Here is a 24615-nt window from a genome sequence, read left to right as displayed (position 1 = left end):
GGAGGGGTGAATCAGTATTCCTTTTCAATTGTTATTTTTGTCAGTGAAATCATTTATATTTAGAACACAAAATGAACAATAGAAATAAATGATTTTATTAATATAATCTTTACAATAAATCAAGTACAATGTATATAGGGCTCCAACCAGTTGCCAAGCACCAACTTGGACTTTTTGTGAGGCTCCAACCTCCAGGGCACGAACCTTGTCTTGTCAAGGCACCAACCTTGGATTTAGGAGCACCAACTCCAAAGACACCAATCCTTCCAATTCTGAAGCACCAACCCCAAGGGCTCCAACCCTCTGCTATATATTGTCTAGATATGTTTGGTAGTTATTCTCTGCTCCCTACATCTTCTTCACTGAATTTTGTCTATCTACACCTTCACTGCTACATCAATGACAACTTGTCTTCATATGAAGGAGTCTTCACAACTCTTCATATTGCCCTAATAGAGGCTACAAAGTTACCTCACAATGATTTCAAATAGCATCATGATCTCCAATAATGTTTCCAAGATTTGTTGAAACTTTCCAACAAGATATCTACACTAAGCCTCAATGTGTGCACAAAAGCAATTCTCTGTTTTCAAGTCTCTGTTCTTTACTGTTGTGGTAACTGTTTCAAGCGTGACTGCTTCTCACTGTTCTTGCTATCGCGATCTCTTACTTCCCAGAAACAGACTCACAAACGCTTCAATGCTGGTGCTGGCTACTGCTCCCTTCAAACGATGTCAGATGAAACTTTATTTTTCCCCTTCACAGAATTGTTCTTCAGGTTGCGTTATGTACTTGATTAATTCATCACAGGTACGAGCCTTTCAAAGATTAACCCAATCAACAGAATGGCTTCATCCTTTGGCTTCCTTCTGTCCTGCTGGACCTTCGGCTTCCTTCTGGCCTGTTGGACCTACGGCTTACTTCTGTCCTTTTGCTTACTTCTCTCTCACTCGATCTTCAACTTCTTTTGTACCTTCATCGTCTGCCAGACCTTTAGCTTCTCGACCTTTCGACGACTTCTTTTGTTCGCTTGACCTTTTGGCTTCCTCTGTTCCTTCAAGTTCATGAGTTGTGAATTGTTATCTCTTCTTTCTGATAGATGCCCGAGATATGTTACCCGTATGGAGGTCCCACATGCCACATCATCACCTTTAATTGCAATTGCAACTTCCGGAGGTCTTCTCATAACATAGTCAATTTCCTACGGCCGACAAAGCAGATGCGATATGATCGTTCTGATAGGCGGATGTGATATTACATTAGGATTGTTTTCATAAATAGATCGGGTCCGCAGCTCAAATCGCAATCGGGGGTTTCAACATGACAAGGCTTTAAAGAGACTTGCGATGTGGCGGACGTGATATCATATTAAGGTGTATGTAATGGAACTATCGGGTCCGTATTACATATCGCAATCGAAGGTTTTGAGTGGTGGCATAAAATAGAACTGCTGATATGATTTTTGCCGATATTATATACTGTCGAAAGGGTTCCCATGGTTTATTACTTCCTTCGTATTACATATCGCAATCGGAGGATTTTAGTGTAACAACAAGGCTTCAAGACTCATGATGCGGTGGATGCAGTATTTCAATAAATAGTTGTTAATAAATCTGTTGGTTCCACAACGTTATTGCAATCGATGGTTTGTGGGACTTCGACTGGTACATGGATTAAAAACGGCCTTAACCTCCGTAGTTGATCGTGATCTAAGGGTTGACTATGCAATCGACGACTAGGATTGAGTGCAGGGCTTCAGCCATGATCAAGGAAGTCCGTACTTTCCTACCCCCGCTCTTCCGATAGCTGTTGTTGCTGTGACTTCTCTTCACTCTTCCGCTCTTTCGATAGCTGTTGCTCCTGTGGCTTATCTTCCTGTGACCTCCGATAACTCTGTTTATGCTCCTCCGCTGTTTTCTTCTTTACTCCTCTGTTATCGCTGTTGCTCTTTGTTTTTTCGATAACAATTACCCTTGGGCATATGCGATAACCTGCTTCTCTTGCTTCGATGACTTGTTTCTTTAATGGCTTTCGATAAACTTTTCATCTTACTCTTTGGCTTCTTGCTCCTGTTGCTTTACTAGAGCTACTGTGTCATTTGCTGTTCAATTGATCTCCTGCGTCATTCGCTGTTCAATTGACCTCCTATTGTTCAATCCACTTGGGTCCTCCATCTCATCATATCATCATATATCAAACTTTCATCACTATGAGCATTATGATCAATGGGCATCAATGGACAATCATGTATCAAAGAATTTGCCATCACAAACAATGCTATATTGAGATCAATGACAACCTAGATTAACAATCTCGATTTGAAGTAGTAATTTGCCCTTAACACTTAAGTATGGTCCACTTAGATGCATTTATGATCTCAGTCTCTAATGAATGGTTGCTTTTACTTGAGTTTGAGTTAGTTTTACTAGGTGGTCTTGTTAAAATTGGCAACTAGGGCCAAAATCCATGTGGGTCACCTTATTTATGGCAACTGATATTTTTCTTGGATTCCTCTCCTCGAGAGGTGTAGGATTGATCGAAAGATCATCCCATTCCGACATGTATTTATGGAGATATGAATTTATTTATATTATTTGACAATTTGTCAAGGTCGGCCAACAAGCAAATCACCCCCAGCTCAACCTCAACGTTGCATTTAAATAGAGGAGGCCTCAAGTCATTTGAGACACATCACTCATGATCTCTCTCTCTCCACTCGTTTGGGTTTGTCCTCTCACAAGGAGGAAGTAGTGGAAAGGGAGACATCTAGCCGCAGTCAAGGGAGACATCTTGCTGCAGTTGAAGGGAGATCTGGCCGCAGTCAAGGAGGCCTAATATGCAGCAAAAGGAAGGCTCCAATCCACAGCAAAGGAGGCCCTAATTCGTAGCAAGAGAGAGGCTCCTAATCCGCAGCAAAAGCAAGTCCTAACCGTAGTTGAAGGGAGATCTGGCCGTAGTTAAAGGAGCCCTAATCCGCATCTAGAAGAAGGCCTAAAGCCGCAGTCAATAGAGGCCTAAAGACACATCTAAGGAGAGACAACTAAAGGAGACCTAACTGCTGTCAAAAGAATGTTCTTATACACAGCTAGAAGGAGCCCTAATCCATAGTTAAGAGAAGTCATAAGACATAGCAAAAGAAGCCCGAGAAGCAGCGTGGATGCTATAGGTACAGCGTGGGAAAGAGAGGCTGTTTGGGTGACTGTTTGGGTGCCGCAACTGTGTTAGAGAGATACATCTATGCATTGGGCTTCAAATGGCCCCAAGGAGCAATGTGGAGGGCAACATCCCATTGGAGAACAACCGCAATCCATAGGAGCAATTCTGGGCCAGTTTGATGGGCTGTTAGGGCAACATTGCAACAATGAAAGTGTTGGCATTCTTATAGGCTAAATGCTGCTGCGTTAAGGGTGGTTGGACACTATCTTGGAGACGGTTACTATGTGCTACGCCGCAAACCATAGCACCATAGTAAGGGTTGTTAAGGGCAGTCAAGGTGCCACAGTTTCATAGGAAGGACTTATTCAAGTGCCCTAACCAAATCAACAAGGCTTGAGAAGGCTATTTTTACCCCTAAGGCTCATCCTGAGGAAAAAAAGTAATGAAGGAAAATTTCCAGAAACTTCACGTAATTATGTTTTCGTACTTTTTAGAATTAAAGAGTCTATTGTGGGAAGAGATGTTACTATTGCTATCTTCCCTGCGGAATTTAAAAATTATATAATGCATGAAATCACAAACCAGTTAGTGATTCCAGAGTCAAATATAATCGAAAAATTAGATTGTTTTGGCAACAAAAAATATGACATAACCAATTTACAGTTAAACATTGAAGATTATACATTTATTTTGCAATTCTCAGTTCAAACACTATGGAGCAATCAAGGTGACATTATTCTGGGTTCGCCATGGATGGAAACCCTTGGTTCCTTCATCCTATATACGAAAAAGAAATTTTTAACATTTTCCTACAAGAACAAGAAAATAACACTTCAGGATGTTAATCCGAAGCCAAATTCAGTAACACTAGAGGACATACAAGATATTTCAAAAATAATTTCCAAGAAGGTAAAAAAGTACTACAAAATTTGCAAAGAGAAATAGACAAGATCACCACTGACAAAAATGAAGAAGTTTCTCGACTTAAAGACCATAGTGAAAAATTACTGACGCAAATTAAAAAGCTTAAGAAGGACAAGAAGTCATTAGAAAACAAGGTACAACAACTTATCGAGAAGGAAACATCAAATGTAGAAATTCTGGTTGACGAAAAAACAACAAATACTGATCCCGTCAATATCACAACTCTAGAAAAGGACAAGCTAGTTGAAGTAAAGATGTGCTCAGAAATTGCAGTTCCAGCAACAAAAGATTCAAGTGAAGATCCAGAAATTAACCATGCAACTTCCATAGCTAAAGGAAATCAGAGACTTCAAATAAAGCAAGAAAAGGACACAAACAAGATAAGGGAGAATCAAATCACCAGAATTCCTTATCGACATGCGAATCACGAGAGTAGACAACTCAGTCAAGCTACGTATTTAGAACATAAACAACAACCTGATATTCCGAAGAATACTGTTAAATTTAGGTATGTTATATGCTAGAGCAATTTATTTCAATTTTCATAGTTAGCTCAATATCTTTTCCAGATTAGCAATCAAATCATCATTAAAGTAAACTACAGATAGAACATAAATATAAATTGCAAAAGACAAGCCAAGACAAAAGGACACAAGATGTGGCGCTAGCCAGGGACAAACCCGAATGTAGGGAAACCCTTGATCAGTTCTTCTTATATGTTCTTCAATAGTTCAGCAGAGAGAGAGATAGTACATATACATCAGAAGTCAACATATTGACTTATCTAAATAAGAGCAGAGATCTTCTCTATGAAGATAGCATATGAGGTAGTTGATCTGAGCTTAGTAGAAGGCATACTGCTTCCACTAATCCAAGGTGACTCCATCACCATGCTGCTCCTCACTGTGCTGCACTCAATCATCATGTTGGACCTCATTACCATGCTGCACACATCATACTGCTGCATCATCAAGCTGTACCTTATCATCATACTGCACCCACCAGTGCTGCCTCATACTGAACCTCATTGTGCCCATCATGTTGCATCTCATTGTAGCATTTATTTATCAATGCTGCACTACACTTCATCATGATGCCCATCATGTTGCATCTCATTGTAGCATTTATTTATCAATGCTGCACTACACTTCATCATGATGCCCATCATTATCTATTTGCTGCATTAACAGCAGATAGGGCAGCCTTCATTATGTCAAGACAATCCTATCTAACGGTCATCAAATCCTTGACTGTGGTGTCATGGCTTGCGGCTTGACACACAGTCTTCCTGTAGCTTCTAGGCAACACAAATATGATCCTTGATCCTCCAATGATACCTCAACGGATCTGATCCTAAGCTCCCCTAATTCTGCCCTCCTAAATAGCCTCACAGTCTTCCTGAAATAGCTTCAGAGCAGCCTTATTTCTCCATGTTGAATACTTCTTCTAGCTGTTGCTGTCACGCTGTTCCTTTAGGGCAGATTCAATCATTCAGGCCTAATGTATGGACTTGTCACCCTCAAACAGTAGCTGTACCTTCCAACAACCCTCCTTGTCTCGGCCTCCTCCAGTCAGTCATACTGTCCTCTAAACAGACCCCTGAAATAGCCCTCAAATGTCCACATTGTCTAGTCCTTTCCTTGCTGCAGCTAGGGCTTCCTTTTGGACATTGAAATAGGGTCTTTAGACTGTGGCTGGATGACCTTGGATTAGGTCTCTCTAGACTGCGAATAGGGCTTTCTTTAGGCAGCGGATTAGGGCAGGTTTGGGAAGCGTATAGGAGCCTCTTTAGGTTGCGTATATAAGCTCCTCTAAACGTAGATAGATCTCCCTTCAATGATCTGTCTTTTGCTGCGGCTAGGAGCCTCTTTTGACTGCGGTTAGGGCATCCCTTTTTGTTGCTTCCAAGGGCTGTCTCAAACTCTTTCAAAACAACGTATAGGATTAGGGCATGGCTGTGTTCAGCTAGGGTATGATAACACCTGCGGCTAGGGCATGATAAGACTGCATTAGGGTCAACTGTTAGGTCTCCTTCACCGTGCTAGATCTCACTTCTTGGACTGTGGCTAGAACACCTTCTGCGGCTAGGGCATCATCCTCTAGGACTGCGTTTTTACCTTAGAGATTCTTCTTTCCACTAAAACCCAAAACAAGTGGAGAAGAAGAAATCTCAAGAGAGTTGTTTGTTCAAATGACTTGCAAGGCACTGGTATTTACACCAAAACGTGGAGCACAAGTGGGGGCAGTTTAGTTGCTGGCCGACCTTAACAAATTGTCCCATAACACAAATAAATTCATATCTCCATGAAAACATATCGGAATCGGATGATCTTTAGATCAATCCTACACCTCTCGATGAGAGGGATCCAAGAAAAATATCAGTTGCCATTAATAAGATGACCGACATGGAGTTTGGCCGTAGTTGCCAATTTTAACAAATACTAATGTTAGTGCAATCCATTCATGTGATAACTTTTCATCACAAGCTTCCAGTCACTGCAAGATTCAACAAAAGATTAATTTAGGATGGTTCGATCCCTTCTCAATGTGACAATTTTGTGTCACTTAGAGGATCATATCAACTTGTATCCACAAAGATGACTGTTCTGAGACGAGAAGACATTCGTAGCAGAAAAAGAGATCAAGTAGAAGACATTTGTAGCAGAAAAATAGATCAAGCCCTTTCATCAACAAGCTTTGAGGACAAAACTTTTTGAAGGGGAAGGCAATGTTATGAACACAAATTATGTAAAAATAGATAAAAATAGATAATAAATAATAATCATAATAATATAAATATAATAATAAATAATAAGTAAATTAACTAATGGTTAGTTAGTTAATAATTAAAAGGGATGTCTTAGAGACATGCTTGTTCGTGAAAGGGTACTTACTTGGCTATATATACAGGATCCTCATTCTCATTTGTAATTATCCTACATCAATTATTTTATAAAATATACAATTTACAATTACTATCCTACAATGGATGTCTTTGTTTACGAAGTATTTTAAATATTTCCGGTGCGTAACCGACTTTTGGTCGTTACAACAATCCTCTCTAGGAGTACATAGCTAGGGCTTGCAACACATCGTGCCCACTTTTGCTTATTATAGAGGGAGGGGCAAGCTTCCTCAGACAAATCTTTTTGGTGGACCGGACAGAGTAGCATGAGTTGAGCATTGACCAACGACAACATAGTAGACTTGTTCCTTACATAGGTGTCCATGAATTTGATTCTTTTCATGAGATAGATTGGTGGGAGATCATGAGTTGGTATCCTACTGATGGAGTGCCATTCTTAGTCCGGGGTACAGTACAATAGGAGCCCTTAGATGAGAGTGTTATTGCATGTTTCAGTGGGCAGTGGGATGTGGACCGATAGTTCATCAGTATTTTAGTAGCACTAGCCCAACATCAACAGAGTAGGGTTGACCTCGGCCTATGCCAGAGGTTGGATTGGAGAGAGGTGATGAGTTGGTATTCACTTGATGGAGCAACAACTATAGTCGAAGACACAACATAGTTAGAGCCATGGGACTTGGGCGATTATTGGCCATGGTGGCATTGGGATCCAGGTATTGAGGGATCTAGTCATGTTTGGATTGCTTGGAGGCATGATGTGGACTAGTGGTTCATATGGGATCCTGGTATCAGTTTGCAGATGCCTCTACAATGGAAAGGTGCAGATTGCTTGAGGGCAAGCAATCTTGGGGTGGGAGGATTTGTGATGTCCCCAATTTTATTTTCCTCTATAGTAAAACTAGGGTGGATTTCCATGGCACAAGATGGCCAGGTCATGGGAGCAGGTTTATGTCATTAGGGGTTCCGAGGGAATTTCGAGGAGTTTTTATGGGATCCGATGGCATTCGCTTGGCATATTCCATCATCCACACAATTTGCCTTTCATTTTGTTGCATTCTGACAACTTTCAAAAAATAGCATTATTATGGGGTCTAACTTAATTAATTATGCTCGAGGTGGCATTCCGGGAAGATTAATTGATGGAACACCCCAGTGTTATAGCTCCTTGGAACTGGAACAAGAAGATCTACATGATGGCACGATGAGGGTTGGTGCAGTGCAGCAAATTATCTTGGAGGCCGTCTTTTCATCTAAGCTATTTTGGTTGTATATGCACGTAACCCTAGTTTATCTATTATAATAACAGCTGAGATTGTTCCTGTGCACCTTATTGTTATTTTGCCCTATTTTAATGATTTTAATTTACATGGCAATTTTCTGTGGAATGAATGGTAATTGTATGGAGAAATTTGGTTGAGTTGGATTTCTGCAAAATTAGTCAAAAATTTCCCGTTTCAATAACCCAAATTTCTCCAAAGAAAGTAACATTGATTCAATAACCCAAATGTGTGAATTCTGATCTGCAATAGCTCATTGCTAGGTTATCTGGCGTTTTGCTACTGAATGCTGAGGGCGTGAAATAAAAACATTACCACATTTGAGTTTTTAAGCAAACCAATTCTGTGCTTTTGAAAGGAATAGTGCATGTGGATCTGAAAATGGGTAATTTATTTGTATCCACCTTATGGAATCAATAATCTTTATGAAAACAATTCAATGGGGAAAATAACAGAAGTAGCACATGAAGGACACAAAATTGCTATTTGTTATCGTCATTCACTGCCTGTGGTTGTATGGTAATGCCACACATGCTTTTTTGAAATTGAATCTTTCTTGTATTTTAAAATCAAGAAGTGATGTTTGATTGGTTGTGCATATTTACTGATATTAGTGGGTGCATCTATTTTGTAGTCTGGAGCTTGTTGTGTCCTTCATGAATGACTGTCCTTGGTTGTATGTACTATGTTCTAAGTTGCAAACTTTTTGTATGGATTAAACTGCCAGGAAGAATTGTCTAGATTGCATGATGAGAATGGAAAATTGAAGAAAGCAATGGAAGGATCTACAACAGGATATATGTTAGTTAATGGAGATGATAGAAAATCTATGGAGGTTTCAGATATATCTAAGGTAAAATGCATAACGTAGGATGCTTATGGATATATTTTGGTGATCTTTGACAAGCCACATCTGTAGTGTTGTTGTTAAGAGGTAAGGCTGTTTGATCTATAGTATTTACTCCTTTTCTTGTCTTAATGTTATTGTGTTGCAGGTTGGAGACAATTCATTAAATGGGCCGGAAGTGCTCCAGGTAAGATACTTGCTTTGAGTCATAAACTTGCACTTTAAACGTTGCTTAGCACTACATCCCTTCAATGCGTTTGTTATATGGATTGGAATATGCTACCCTGGATTTACTTTTTTAAAGTCCTTTATTGAATATTGCTGATGGAAATTGATGGAGAACCATCCAATATATGCATCTAAAACATAATTTGTGGCTTATGTGTAATTTTCATTTCATTTATAATACGAGGTCAGAAATTTTTGTTCATATTGGCAAAGCTCTTTGAAGCTAGTCCTTTTATAATGTTAGTCCTTGAATATTTTTGAGTTGCCAGTTATAAGTCTAAATTTGTGATTGCAAATCCCTGAACCCAACTGATGTTATTGTGCTGATTCTGTGGGACACCTAGTTTCAATTGTAGTGCAAGCAATGTTCCACAATCCACTGGGAGACATCCCCTAGGGTGGGGGGCATGCTCCCCACGTTTCCCATGCTCTTGGGATGTGGGGACGCCTTGGGGAACATTTCCCCATGTCCCCCTTTTGGGGAAGCTCGAAGAAATGCAGTAGGAAATGTTTCCCCAAAATGGGTGCTTGTGAGCACCCCTGCTCAAACAGAAAAGGGATGTTTGGGCGTGCCCCCTAAATTTTGCCTAAAAACAATAATTTATGAGTGGAAAGCTTAATATTTAAACCTAGGGCCCTACCAATGCTATGCAATTCGTGGTAATGTCAAATTCTTAGGTAAAAGTGACATTCTCCTTTATCTTTCATTTTCATCCTTTGACCATCAACAATGTTACTTGTTAGATTATTTATCTTTTCATAGTGGCATATCTTTGTTTTGAGTGGGTCTTTGTGAAAGTTTTGAACTTATTTTGTTCAGATATGCATGCGGTCAATACACTGCAGGGACATATGGATGTGCCTGCTATCAGACAACAAAGATATACGAATGCTCCTCGTAATCAGCGTGTCCATGGGAAGCATGCAAATACTGGTACAGTTGTAACAAGTAATGGATCTACACCACCATTAGAGCTTGAGGGGAGGCAACAACTGATGGAGCTCAAAATTAAAAAATTACAAGAAAGGGAAAAGGTGGATGGTGAATTATTTACCTTTTCGTGTCATTTTAAAATACATGGAGAATGTGCATTTAGTGTTTGGTCCTTGGAATTTGTTTTCGAATATTCTGAATCTCAATACTTACTAAAAATTCTCAGAGAAATTTATCTGTTCCATATTTATTCTTGTTCATTGTCTTTCTTTTTTGTTGCTTGTCCAGGATGTTTAGATATTTTTTGTTTTTTGTTTTGTTTTCTTTCCTTCACCCCAATGAAAACCTTGTCGGAGTCTCCTCTCTTCTTCGGAATATCCAGATGGAGGGTCTCTCAATTTCCAGCCACAATAGTGGCTGGTAACCCCAAGGGACTTGATCAGATTTGAACCTGTGCTCTATGGTCTCACCATTGGCAACATGCCTTTGGGTGGATGGCTCAACCGATTGAGCTAACCCTTGCGGCTTAGGATATCTAGATATGATCATAGTGTTCTTTTGATGAATAGACTAAAATATTTGAGGAACATGTAATGCATTCAGGAGCTTACAAATTTGCTTCGAGACGAAACACAGGCTTTGTTGGCTTTGAAAGGTGATCATGAAAAGTCACTGGCTGAAATAAAGAAACTGAAAGAATTACGTGAAATAGACCAAGCGGATTTAGCAAATGTGAAGTTGCAACTTCAAAGTATGTGTTGGTGGTTCTTGAATCATTTAAGTTTCTAGCAGAACTTCTTTCAGGTTATTTTATTCCATCAAGGGTCTATAATTTTGTTAAATCTGCTTTTGGTGCTTGCAGAGGAACAGGACTTAAATGAAGTTGCTCAAAACGAATGTACTGTTTTGAAGGCTGAGAAGCAACGAGTAAGTTCATAGTAATTTCGAATTTTATTTAAAAGGGATAAATAGAAAATCAGCTACAAAATCTGATAAATAGAAGTGGAAGAAAAAAATAGCATTTCCCACCTCATATTTTAACCCATAAATATCATTACAGAATAAAAGGTTTGGGGTTCACATTTTGGCTGCCACATCTCCCTACAATAATTTTCTGCATATTTCAAGTGACTTATAGTTGACATAAACATTGGAAAATATGTGCTATCAATAAAATTTCAATTAGCAGTCTTCCGAAAGTGAACATGTTCAATTTTTTCTTGTGTGAAGTATGCCGAATGACTTTATTTTGGAATGTAGCTTTTATTTAGTTCATTCTGTGACAAATCCCTTGATATATATTTCCACAGATGTCGATGGAAATTGCAGAGCTTCAAAAGAATCTAAATGACAGGAATGCAGAGATGAATAAGCTCCAAGAAGAGCTTAGCAAAAGGAAGTTGACACATTCAAATGAATATGTTGAAAAATTAAAAAGTACTGTTGCTACATTGGAAAAGGAAAAGATTGAGCTTCAGGTATGCTCTATACCTAATTGCTCAGGTGTCCAATAAAATTCATGTTCAAGCATTGGATGTAGTTCACGACATTAATTATTTTCAGTTACAATTTGTCATGCATTATTTATTTTTTAATAGCTTTGTCACTCCTTGTGGAATTGAGATGCTTATCAAGTGACTTATAATTTTACCTCAATATAGTAGGATTTGCATCCTCGAAATGACATTGAGAGTCCAATTGGTCTGAAATCAGGAGTTTGGAATGACAAAGAGACACTGTTAATCATGAAATACTGTGTTCACATGACATAGATAAAGAAAATAAAGGACAAATAGTCACAACATCATTCACTTAACAGAGGAATTATTGTGTCTCTTATTCAATATGATATACACATGGAATTGAAAGAGAAGGAGGTGATGCAAAATATGCATTGAGAATGCTTCTACTAGTGTTGATATCTCAAATCAAGATAGCTTGGCTCTCTATACAGATAGGAGATCATGTACACGACAGCTAAGGAACAAGTATTCACTCGATTAATTTGTACTTCCCACTGATGCTCTCATAGTCATCTTGTATGGTAACTCTCAACCCACACCATATTGTTAAAGTAATCTTTGCATTATATTGTAAACTTGTAAAGTATTCATCAGAAGAATTCCATGGACTATATTTCATCAAAGACAAAATAGACTACAAGATACAATGCGACTTAATGACAACTTGAGGCTAGGAGGGATGGGGGAACTTCTCCTTGGTACTGGGAATTGTTCTTGGGACAGGGTTGAGTCCTATAATGTCTTTGAATGCTTCTTACATGTTTGATATGTGTTGTATTCTGTGCACGACTAGCCCCATGCACGATTTGTTGCACTGAATGCTATATTAAAAGAAACTTAGCCCCCCTGCGTATCAGCTGCATTTTCGTATCGAAACTCTGAAACTTGACTGAAACATGTTTCAGTGCGTATGAAACACATTCCACATGGTAGAAATGTGTATCATACGAACTAAAATGCATTTCAACATCTTTACAATGCATTTCCAAATGAAATTTGTCTGATTTTGCATTGATTTAATTGTTGAGACCCACATTTTTGTTTTTATTGCCTAATCAGAGGTTAATTATGAATTAATGAGACTTTTAGAAACCTCTAAGACTGGAATTTTTTTCTTTAAAAGGGTTTCACTTTCAGTTTGCACCAAATGTTGTTGATTAATGGTAATGTTAAATTCTTAAAGTAAAAGAGATGCCACTTTTACTTACATTTTTAACATTACCATTAATTGTTTCAGGATGTGTGAAGGTGTTTCCAACCTCATCGGACCTCATATGGAGGAAGTAGAAGTTCATATCCTACTCAAAATTCAACAGACTTAACATTTTTCAGAATTTCAGGATTGTTTTCATTACTTTCTATTATCATTTATATATGAAGGTATGGAATTGGTATTTAATCAAGAGAACCAAGCCCTTTATTTACCTTGATATTAGTGATATTGCTTGTTGGAATTTTCTGCCGTGGCCTTGGCAAAATGTACCCTTCACTGAAACCAAAATCATTGATCAGGCATGCTAGGATTTCGTGGCATATTTTAAAGCTTGGAATAGTTAGTTTCATCGAAATTGGGTGTTGTTGACTGATGTCCCTAGAGGATTGCAGTACAGTCAAAGGGTGATGCTAATGATGAGGATCCCAATATAAGTGATGGTGGAACATTGCTTGTCATTTATGTTTGTTATTTAAATGTTCTTGCTCATTTATGCATAAATATTTCTTTCCAAGTTTCAATATATATATATATATATATATCATGTTTCCCCATTTCCAAATTTTTGGGGGGTCATGTTTCTAGTGCGTTTCCATTTCTGAAACATGTACTCATTTCCCTGTATCATGCAATTTAGACTGAATGTAGTGGGGAGATCACAAGGGGGGTCATAATGTTTGTATGGAGGCCCAAAGGGCGTCAAAGCGGCTTGTTGAGTGAAAATCATCCATAGGTTTTCATTGAGAGGTTTTGATAAGAAATTTTTTTCAATATCGTTTTCACCTTTTGGCGGTTTCATGGCACACAGTTTTGTAGTCCATGGTAATGTAATTTATCCAGGGTTAATGGATTGGTTAATATAAGATCATTTGGTGGACAAAGACCAATCGTGTTGGAAAATGGTAGCTTCGGTTGGTATTTTCATCATGCAAATCAAAGAAGAAAATTTGAATTTATATTTTGGTTTATGACCCAACAAGTGTCCAAGTCGGCCCTCCTAGATCAAGTGGGCCTGGCTCCTTGAAGGCACCCATTCGACCCCTCTTGGAGACTATATGTATGTGATCCTCCTCCACCAAAAAGACACATCAATGATCTCATATGAATTTCTGTTCTCTGCGAAGAAGACATGATATTTGGAGGCCAAAAATAGAAGTAAATATACTATCTTCTATTCCTCACTCTTGTAGACAAAAGCAGGCTGAGTTCTGTGGCACTCTTTCTGTGGTAAAGCGAAGGTCTGTGGCACTTGTCTCTGTGGTAAAGCGAAGGTCTGTGGCACTTGTCTCTGTGGTAAAGTGAAGGTTTGTGGTACTCGTCTCTGTGGTAAAGCAAAGGTGGTACTTGTCTCTGTGGTAAAGCAAAGGTCTGTGACCCTTGTTTCTGTGGCTAAACCAACAGTCTGAGGCACTTGTTTTTCAGTGGCTCATGCGAGTTCTAAGATTGAGGAAGAGGCCCAAGTTAGGTCCTCTTGAAGACCTGTGGTAGATCTATTTTACAGACCTCTATGTGGACAAAATTGATGGGAACTTTTCATTGAATATTGGAGGGTTGACTTGACACTTGTGGGAGGTCATCTTGCTGGTCAGTGTTTGTCTATATGATCTTATCAGATATTCTATTTTGACTGATGTACAATTGATGAAATTGAACTCTCTCTCATAAGGAAAGCTTACTACGTTTTCCCCCTTGTGGGGTTTTGTCCCAATAAATTTTGGTGTCTCTTGTCTCATTGTTTAATGTGATCTCTATTGCACTATTGAAGAAGTTAATGGTTGAAAATTTTCATGTGTAACTGCTTAATGATTGGAATGCTCTAAATTGTATCATTGGAAGTAGTTATTAGTTTGAAAAATTGCACTAGTCTCGATTGCACTAGAAAATCAACATGGCATCAGAGTTATGGTAAAGAGAGAAGCAATGAGATCACCTTTTTGGGGAAGCCCTAAGTAGGTTTTGTTGAGAAATGGCAACAAGAAATTTCAGTTTAATTTGTCCTTGAATTAAACTGAGAATAAAAATCGAATTCTATTCTCCTAGCAACTTGTAAATTGTTAATTAAGTTTAATTAACTTAATTAGCTTAGGAATTTCGAGTTGGAAGTCTTTATGTAGTCATGTATATGTTCTCCCTAAATTTTAGGGGTCCAAGATGAGTTTATTTGAGTTGTAATTAGATTAACTCATTTTACTGAGTTATGGTCAGTTAAATTAGTTCTAATTGTTTGTGGAACTAACAGAGGACAAACAGTGAGTTGGTGCACTGGTGCATCCACAAGTGTTAGTCTAGTTAACTGAAGATTCCCTCATGAGAAACTCATGCATGTCAGTTTAGAGAAAGACCCAGTTGAGACTAGAGTGTAGGGACAATGTACTATTAGTTGTATGATTTATTGAGTTGTAAATATCATGCATGCAATCAGAGAAGGACCTATGTTTGGATTGCGTATTTTTGGAAGCATGAATTCCCTTTAAATACATGCTATTCATCCTAGGAATTGCACAAGGAAATAAGGGCTTGGCAGGCAGTGGAAATTGGCTAAGTGTTGGCTAATAGCAGGCTTGTGAGGTAGAGAGTTGAGCATACTTGTGTGGAATTGTTCTAGTGAGAACAAGCTTTGTATCTTCACTCATATTTATGATTTAATGCAATACAGATAGGCGGGGTTTTGAGTTGTGGCTTTCCCCAGGAAAACTTATTGTGTTATGTGCCATTGATTTGTCTTCTTTTTCTTCATATTATTTTCATCGATCTATTGGCTTCTGCTTGTTGAAAGTAGAAGTACATTCTTGTCCCGTGCTTTAGTAAATTGCATGAGCTTGTGAATCTACAGGAAATTCTACATGGTATCAGAGCTAAATTCAATATACTAGAGGAGATTTCGAAGTTTTGATTTTTGGGTTACAGGTGAAATTCGAATTTGCAATACATACTTCAGGATCGGCATATGGCGTTCTACGGTTTGTGGCTCGAGTATGCCTTGAAAGGCAGCTTGAATTTTATAGCATGGAGAGACAGAATGGAGATTGTGCTGGAGGATAATGGCTTGAAGGAATTTGTTGATCAAGACATTCTTAAGCCAGCGACATTGGATGCAAAAAATCTAGTTGAATGGAAGAAGTGTGTGGTGAAGGCGAGGTGGATAATCCTTGAGGGAGTTCGAGACCACATTGTCTCAAGTCTCCATGGCAAGGAAACTCCGTATGCTATGTGGAAAGCATTGACAGACTTGTATCAGAACAACAATGACCAAAGGAAATTGGCACTGAAGAACAAACTTCGAAAAATCAAAATGGAGAAAGGCGAGACTATTCCAAAATACTTGACCAAGTTCACTCAATGTCGTGATGAACTTGGAAGTGTTGGAATCACGGTTGTCGAGGATGATATGGTGAGTCTTGCTTTTCTGGGACTCCCAAAGAGTTGATCTAGTTATTAGGATTCTGTAATGGTCAGGAGAAGCTGCCAGATTGGGAACGACTATGGTTGGATTTGATGCAGGAGGAGATCAGGCGGAACACTAGGGATGGCTCTTCGTCAAAGGCTGATGATGAAGAGAACTGTGCCTTAGCGATTAAGGCGAAGAAAGGGAAAGGGAAAGCTTCCCATTTCAAATCAGATTCTTTCCATGGAGGTAAGAAGAAAGACATGACGAAAGTGAAATGCTTTCATTGTCATTAGCTGGGCCATTTTGCTACAAATTGTCCACTCAAGAAGTCCAAGAAGAAGTCCTCAGGAGGAGTGATGGGTGAGGATTTGGCCTCTCAATTCGAATTGGACTTTTCCCTCATTGCATGCATGGTGTCATCAATGACAGGAAGTGTATGGTACTTGGACAATGGAGCTTCATTCCACATGATTGGCGACAAGGAGTTATTCAGTGACCTGGAGGAGAAAGATCTCCAAATGCATATTGAGATGGGTGACGACAGGAGGTATCGTGCTATTGGATTGGGCACGGTTATTTTTCAGAGGGAGCATGGGGCTCCACTTACCTTGAAGAATGTTATGTATGTGCTCGGGCTGAAGAAGAACTTGGTATCCATTGCCATGCTTGAGGATAGAGGCTATGATGTGATCTTCTCGAAAGGAAAGGCATTCCTTCGACATAGAGCCACGGGTCAAGTAAAGAAGATAGGGATTTGTTTGAAGAATCTCTATAAGTTGGAGGTAGAGGATTGTGATGCTTTGAGCACGAAAGCAGAGATGGTGTAAAGCCGAGACGTTGGCGAGTTGTGGCACAAGCGATTGGGCCACTTGCATCATGGGGCTTTGAAGATCACGCAACAGATCTCAACTAGTTTTCCCAAAGGTACACTAGAGCAAGTTGATACATGCAAGGGGTGTACTTTGGGTAAATACAACAAGTCTTCCTTTCACGATAGAGATAGTTGAGTAGAGGTTATTCTAGAGCGAGTCCATTTAGATGTGTGTGGACCATTCTCGACAGCATCCATGGACAAACACAGGTATTATGTTATATTTGTTGATGACTTTTCTAAAAAATGTTGGATATTTTTCATGCAGAAAAAGGATCAAACCTTCACAAAATTTTGTGAGTTTAGAGCATTGGTGGAGAAAGAGTTGGGCAAGAAAGTTAAAGCTCTATGGAGTGATAATGGTGGTGAGTATGTCTCAAACGAGTTTAAGAACTTCTGTGCAGCAGAAGTGATTAAAAGGAAGTTGACAACACCCCAGAACCCTTAGTGGAATGGGGTGGCTGAGAGGAAGAACAAAAGCATAGTAGGGGCAGCGAGGATGATGTTGCATGATTAGGGTCTCCCACTACACTTATGGGCTGAGGCATGCAACACAACGGTTTATGTTCAGAATCATAGCCCACATCAGATACTTGGGATGGAGACACCAGAGGAGGGTTATTCTGGTAAGAGGTCAGATGTTGGTCACTTCAGGATTTTTGGGTCATTGGTATATTGTCATGTGACCAAAGATGCATGGAAGAAGCTTGAGCTGACAACAAAGTTGGGGATCTTTGTGGGATACCCTAATACACCTCACAATTGTCGGGTGTACTTGCCGACCAGTGGGATGACAATGGTTCACAAGGATGTCAGATTCGATGAGGAGAAGGCCATGCGAGTTTCCCTTGAGAGGGAGCTTCAACTACATGCGGTTGAGGAGCTTTTAGCTCCTAAGGTTGAGGAGCCTCAGATTGATGTGGAGCAGCCACATGCAAAGGATCCAGGAGTGGAGACATCCACTCAGGTAGAGTCTTCCAGAGATGGGAGAAAGCACACCAGAGAGGCAGATAGATTGTTGTCGAATGCTAGAGAGAATGTGGGAGCACCCACATCACAATGTAGACAGAGGAGGTCACCTGACAGGTACACTGGATACATGGCTCTTATGAGCAGATGTGTTGTGACAGAGCCATCTTCCTTTGAGGAAGCAGTGCAGCAGCCAGTTTGGGTTGATGCCATGGTGGAGGAGTATGACTCCATAGTTCGTAACAATGTTTGGGATGTGGTCTTGAGACTGGAGGATAAGTCCGTGGTGAGCTCTCGTTGGCTTTACAAGGTAAAGCAAGCTGCAGATGGTAGTGTGGAGAAGCATAAGGCTAGATTTGTGGCCCGTGGCTTTTCACAGGTAGAGGGGATTGACTATGATGAGACCTTTGCTCCTGTTGCAAGGTACTCATCGATCAGATCTATATTGGCACTATTAGCGCAGATGGGGTGGAAGATACATCAGATGGATGTGAAGACAGCCTTCCTTAATGGCACGATTGAGGAAGAGGTGTACATAGAGCAGCCTGAATATTTTGAAACCTTTGACCGTGAGTCGCATGTGTGCCGGCTCAAGAAAGTGTTGTATGCGCTGAAGCAAGCACCTCGTGCTTGGTACACCAGGATAGACAACTACTTCATCAGGTTGGGCTTCATGAAGAGTGAAGCGGATGCGAACCTATACCACATAGTGGTGGAAGGTAAACTATTGATCATTGTACTTTATGTTGATAATCTCATATTGATAGGTGATGATGAAGCTGATAAAATCTTGCAAGGAGGACCTTGCAAGAGAGTTTGAGATGAAGGACTTGGGGCTCATGCATTACTTTCTGGGCATGGAAGTATGGCAGGGTGATGGGGAGTTGTTTGTGTCTCAAGGCAAGTATGCCAACGAGATACTTAGGAGGTTCCACATGGAGAGTTGCAAGCCTATGGAGATTCCTCTAGTTGGTAACTAGAGGAAGGAGGATGCTACTTCGGGAGAGGTAGTGGAAGCTACTGTTTACAGGCAGCTTGTGGGTTCACTCATGTACTTGGTGAACACACGACTGGATTTATGCTATGCAGTTAACTAGCTTAGTCAAGTGATGGTTAGGCCTACCAAGCTGTATTAGAAGGTGACAAAGCATGTATTGAGATACCTCAGGGGAACTTCTCAGTATGGATTATGGTACAGATAGACAGAGGGAGTGAAGCTTCAAGGCTTCACCGATGCAGATTGGGCGGGGAGTCTATTCGACTGGAAAAGCACATCAGGAGGGATTTTCAGTATTGGGTCAACGAGAATTTCTTGGTACATGAAACAGAGATCAGTTGCACTTAGTTTGGCAGAGGTAGAGTACATGGCTGTGAGTCAGGAATCATGTGAGGCCATCTGGATGAGGAAGATCCCGGTTAGTCTATTTGGTCAACAGATGGATCCGACAATGATTTACCGTGATAATCAGAGTTGTATCAAGCTCTCCGAAAATCTAGTTTTTCATTATAGGTCCAAACACATTGATATCCGATATCATCATCTTAGAGAGTGTGTATTGAGGCAGATCATGTTGTTAGAGTACTCCCACGGAGGCGCAAGATGCTGACATTTTGACAAAGGCATTTGAGTTTCACAGAGACAGGATCGGGGTAGCAGATAATCCCTTTCTTGTTGAGAGGGAGTGTTAAGAAATGGAACAAGAAGTTCCAGTTTAATTTGTCTTTGAATTAAAATCGAATTCTATTTCATAGCAACTTGTAAATAGTTAATTAACTTTAATTAACTTAATTAGCTTAGGAATTTCGAGTTGGAAGTATTTATGTAGTCATGTATATGTTCTCCCTAAATCTTAGGGGTCCAGGATGAGTTTATTTGAGTTGTAATTAGATTAACTTAGTTTATTGAGTTATGGTCAGTTAAATTAGTTCTAACTATTTGTGGAATTAATAGAGGACTAATAGTCAGTTGGTGCACTGGTGCATCCACAAGTGTTACTCCAGTTAATTGAAGATTCCCTCATGAGAAACTCATGCATGTCAGTTCAGAGAAAGACCCAGTTGAGACTAGAGTGCAGGGACAATGTACTATCAGTTGTATGATTTACTGAGTTGTAAATATCATGCATGCAATTAGAGAAGGACCTATGTTTGGATTGCGTAGTTTTGGAAGCATGAATTCCCTTTAAATACGGGTTATTCATCTTAGGAATTGCACAAGGAAATAGGGGCTTGGCAGGCAGTGGAAATTGGCTAAGTGTTGGCTAATAGCGGGCTTGTGAGGTAGAGAGTTGAGCATACTTGTGTGGAATTGTTCTAGTGAGAACAAGCTTTGTATCTTCACTCATATTTCTAATTTAATGCAATACAGATAGGCAGGGTTTTGAGCAATGGCTTTCCCCAGGAAACCTTATTGTGTTATGTGCCATTGATTTGTCTTCTCTTGTTAATATTGTTTTCATCGATCTATTGGTTTCTGCTGGTCGAAAGTGGAAGTAGATTCTTGTCCTGTGCTTTAGTAAATTGCATGAGCTTGTGAATCTATAGGAAATTCTACAAGCCTATGTCTGAAAATGTCCTAGTTCAATTTGCATCAGAACAGAAGACTTGTTCACAATTTGCAAGGAGATCAATGGATAAGAGGATTCATTGCATTCACTAAGATTGATGACCATGATAAGTTCGAGGTCAAACCTTGACTCTATGTTGAAAATTTTTGATTGTTTGCTGATTTGGAAGAAGACCGAGGACCATGACCTCAAGTAGAAGAGGATACAAGAAGCAAGTTATCACTGTGAAGATGTCGAAGTAATAAGAAGCCCAAAAGTCCGAGCCGATAGTCCATGTTTGTCTGAAATCATCTCTGAAGTGAGGTCCGAGTTACCTCAGAGTTAAGAACTGAGTCATCTCTGTGTTGGATCTAAGTTACTTCTGAGTAAGTTCCAAGTTACCTATGTGTTTGAGATCGAGTCCTAAAAAAAAAGAAGAAGCTCAAAGCCATCAGATCTCTCCTAAAGAGGCCTAATCGAAGGCTTGTTGCAGAACTTTTCTTCCAGACCTTGATCAAGATATTAAAAACACATTGACGATACCTTGTCAAATTAATTCGCTAAGGAAAGGTTTTGTGACAAGAAAGGACTGATGCCTGCAACCTATGGAATAAAAGGTTCAGTCACAAAGTGAAGATGCATAACAAGAAGGTATTATACTTCTTATCAGATATTGAAGACAAAGTCTCCACTGTCCAAAGGATTAAGATATTAAGACCAAGAAGTAAAGGTATCTATCTAATGCTAATTTTTTTTTTGAGAAAACTCTGTGGATCAAGCATATGTCTTTTGAAGCTTGCTTGCTCAAATAAGATTGGTGAAGACTTAAAATATTTGATCTAAAAAGGACTCTCTTAAAATCCTAAATGGCATCGACATTTCATAGTTGACAGGAATGAAGTATTTCTCATCTTGACATATTGCCTGATTTTTTAGTTTGAAAAAGGTTTCTATAGCATTCTACAACGAGAGAACCAATGTTGCACAAAGCGGGGATGTTTTTTGGAAGCGGGGACGCGAAAGTGTCATTTTCCAAAAATCTAGGAAGCGAAGCATCTGCTATATATATATATATTTATATTTTTTTGCATTTATACTCAAAACAAACATCCCAAATACCAAATTAGTTGTAGAAGACATGAAAACATGCATATTTTTGCATAAATCAAGATAGATATAGCATCCATTGTACATTAATGATTAATTATTTGAGCATCAACCATTTAGATGCATCAACCATCTAGAATCTAGATTCTTCTCCTCTTGTCTAGCCTTTGCCTCTACCTCGATTGTCTAGGAATATTAGTCAACATTGCCCAATTTTGATCAAACTACCTATTCAAGACTTAAAATATGGTAGAAAAAGCTTAACATGTTTGATCGATGATTTTGACTTGATTGAAAGGTAATTTTTTGCTAAGGGCGTGACAAAGGAGTTCAACAATTAACACCACCAACACTAGGGTATATATAGGGCTTGGTGCTCTTGATTAAATACTAATCGCATACCTTCATACTTGATATAATCTAATGAAATGCCACAATCCCATTGATCCTGAATTCTTGAAAACTGTTAAGTCTGCTGAATTTTGAATAGGATATGAAATTCTATTTTCTCCATATGAAGTCCAATGAGGCTGGAACCACTCTCAAACATCCTGAGTCATTTCATGGTAATGTTAAAAATTTAAGTAAAAGGATGAAAATTCTCCTTTATTTTTCATTTTCATCCTTTTACTTTAAGAATTTAACATTACTATGAGGGAACATCTGTATATTTATATTTTTTTTGCCTTCATTCCTCACCCTAACCCAAGGTGGACCCACCACCAACAAGCAAACTCACAAAAAAAAAAAAATCGATTTTTTTGGGCTGCGCGGCGCTTTTCCCGGAAGCGTGTACAGAACCGTACAGGAACTGTATGATTCGCCCTCCGAAGCGCTGCGCTTTGTACGGCTGAAGCGCCGTACGAAGCGTGCTTCGGAGGGTCGCTTCCGGAATTTCCAGGAAGCGTCCAAAACAGGCAGAACTGCGTTTCCGAAATTTGGAGTCTCGCTTCTGGGGACGCTTCCTATACGATTCTGTAACCCGCTTTGGCCCTTAGATCCGGGGGGGGGGGACGTTTCCTGCAAAATTGGAGAGAACTAAGTTCAAAGTTTGATGACTCCTAGAATCTCTGAGTAAGAGCTATGCATCATCGCTTCAATTTCTGTTTGAATTATTCATCATAAGAGGAGCTCTGTTAGAAGTCTGAAGGCCTGTTACAAAAGTTCAGAAATGTTTGATTATGGAAGAATTCAGAACCTTTAAGAGACTAACAGAATCATAAGTCTTTGAATGAAAGGTGTGTATCCTTTGTTAAAGATCATGTTTCTATCAATACTCAGAAGAAGTACACTGAATGTTGGGGAAGATACCTCAAGTAACATTATCAAGATTAAAGGATATTTGCTTGGCTCTAGTTTGAAAATTTTTCATACAAAGCTCACTGAAAAGATAGATATCTGAGATCCAATCTGAAATATGGTGCCTCCTTAAACCTTTTGAACGTGAAACTCTTATTTGAGAAAGGTTCTGTTAGAAAGAACACAAAATGGGTCTGAAGTTTTGCATCTAAAATCTGTTGATGTTCTATCTTATAAATTCATGTGGAGTTGTTAAGGACTGTTCTGTTAGAAAGAACACAAAATGGGTCTGAAGTTTTGCATCTAAAATCTGTTGATGTTCTACCTTATAAATTCATGTGGAGTTGTTAAGGACTGTCATGCATTAATAAATGTGGTGCATACAATGATCTATGTATGAAGTACTGATAATGGTAAGACTAGCATGTCTTAAATTGCTCGACTGTAAAATGTGAAGCCATTAAATTATTGACCAAAGCTGAATTGCAAAGTCTGAATAAATTTCAGGCCATTGAAAATTTGAAGGCTGAAGTTTCTTCATCACTGATGCATATTTTTTGAAAGATATATCAATAACAAACTCTTCGATTCAAGCTGTGAAAGAAGATATGTCACAATTTTTTTTTTAAGAATGATATGGATGATCTGTCTTGAAAGAAGAAAATCTGTCATATCCCATCTTGATGAAGGAATCTTAATTACAACGAAAAGGAGGCCAAGTGCCTCTTCAAGGTTGAAGTGCAGAACTCGAATGAACAAAATCTACTCGGATTGAGGGACTAGATTATGCCTTAACTAGAATACATGATTGCTAAAATGAGAGGAATTGTGTGACTCTTATGCATGTGTTGAAAGGTTACTTTGAAGTATTGGACAAGGCCTGAAAGCTATGTTGCATGAAACTTCTAGGACCCTGGCGTTTCGGGCCGTACCCGTACCCGAAACTTTGAAACTCCGCTGAAACTCGACCGAATCTCGACTGAATCTCGACCATCACGTAATCATCTATGAGAGTTAATATAGACTTGGTTTTTCCTTCTAAATTGTCATCTATGGGTCTTATTCCCTTTTTACTTGCAAGATAATGTGTTACTCACTTATTTATAACTCTTTTTTTTTAATATATACATATATGACGTTTCGGTTGATGTTTCCATTTTTGGGAGGTGACGTTTCTAAACGTATTTGTTTCGGAAACTCCAAAACATTTCGACGTTTCGTGCAACTTAGCCTGAAAGATACCGAGTTGTCCTTTAAAAATTGTGATATATCATTGAAGGCAATGACACCTTATTTTCTTTGAAAAGCCTGCTAAATCTGAAGATGTCACTTGTCTAAGTCCCTCTTCAAGCCTTGAAGGCCAAAGTCTTTCTTGATAAATCCGTAAATGGTTGAAGACATATTAAGTGTTTGCATGAATTGTTGAATACAAGGTTGAGACCTGGATGATAAAATTTATTGCAAGTT

The 24615-nt window shown here is 39.1% G+C and overlaps 1 protein-coding gene across 8 annotated transcripts in view; it reads left to right on the top strand.

The window, feature by feature from the left end:
* Positions 1 to 24615, top strand: part of LOC149159758 (golgin candidate 3-like) — a 376835-nt gene that overhangs the window by 116562 nt on the left and 235658 nt on the right. For 6 of the 8 annotated variants that reach the window (XM_089436562.1, XM_089436563.1, XM_089436564.1 and 3 more), the window contains 6 exons: positions 8951 to 9076; positions 9219 to 9257; positions 10145 to 10333; positions 10836 to 10983; positions 11095 to 11159; positions 11543 to 11710. In XM_089436562.1, the coding sequence (XP_089292688.1) occupies positions 8951 to 9076; positions 9219 to 9257; positions 10145 to 10333; positions 10836 to 10983; positions 11095 to 11159; positions 11543 to 11710 (735 nt within the window). The remainder of the gene's footprint in view (positions 1 to 8950; positions 9077 to 9218; positions 9258 to 10144; positions 10334 to 10835; positions 10984 to 11094; positions 11160 to 11542; positions 11711 to 24615) is intronic. The other 2 variants (XM_089436560.1, XM_089436565.1) reach the window with 2 other exon arrangements.

The sequence above is a fragment of the Pinus tabuliformis genome, chromosome 5_2 (genome assembly GCF_031772625.1).
Source record: "Pinus tabuliformis cultivar Carrire ecotype Pingquan chromosome 5_2, CPIR1, whole genome shotgun sequence".
Lineage (NCBI taxonomy): Eukaryota > Viridiplantae > Streptophyta > Pinopsida > Pinales > Pinaceae > Pinus > Pinus tabuliformis.
The sequence above is the reverse complement of the archived record's forward strand: the minus strand, read 5'-3'. Positions and strand labels throughout refer to the sequence as shown.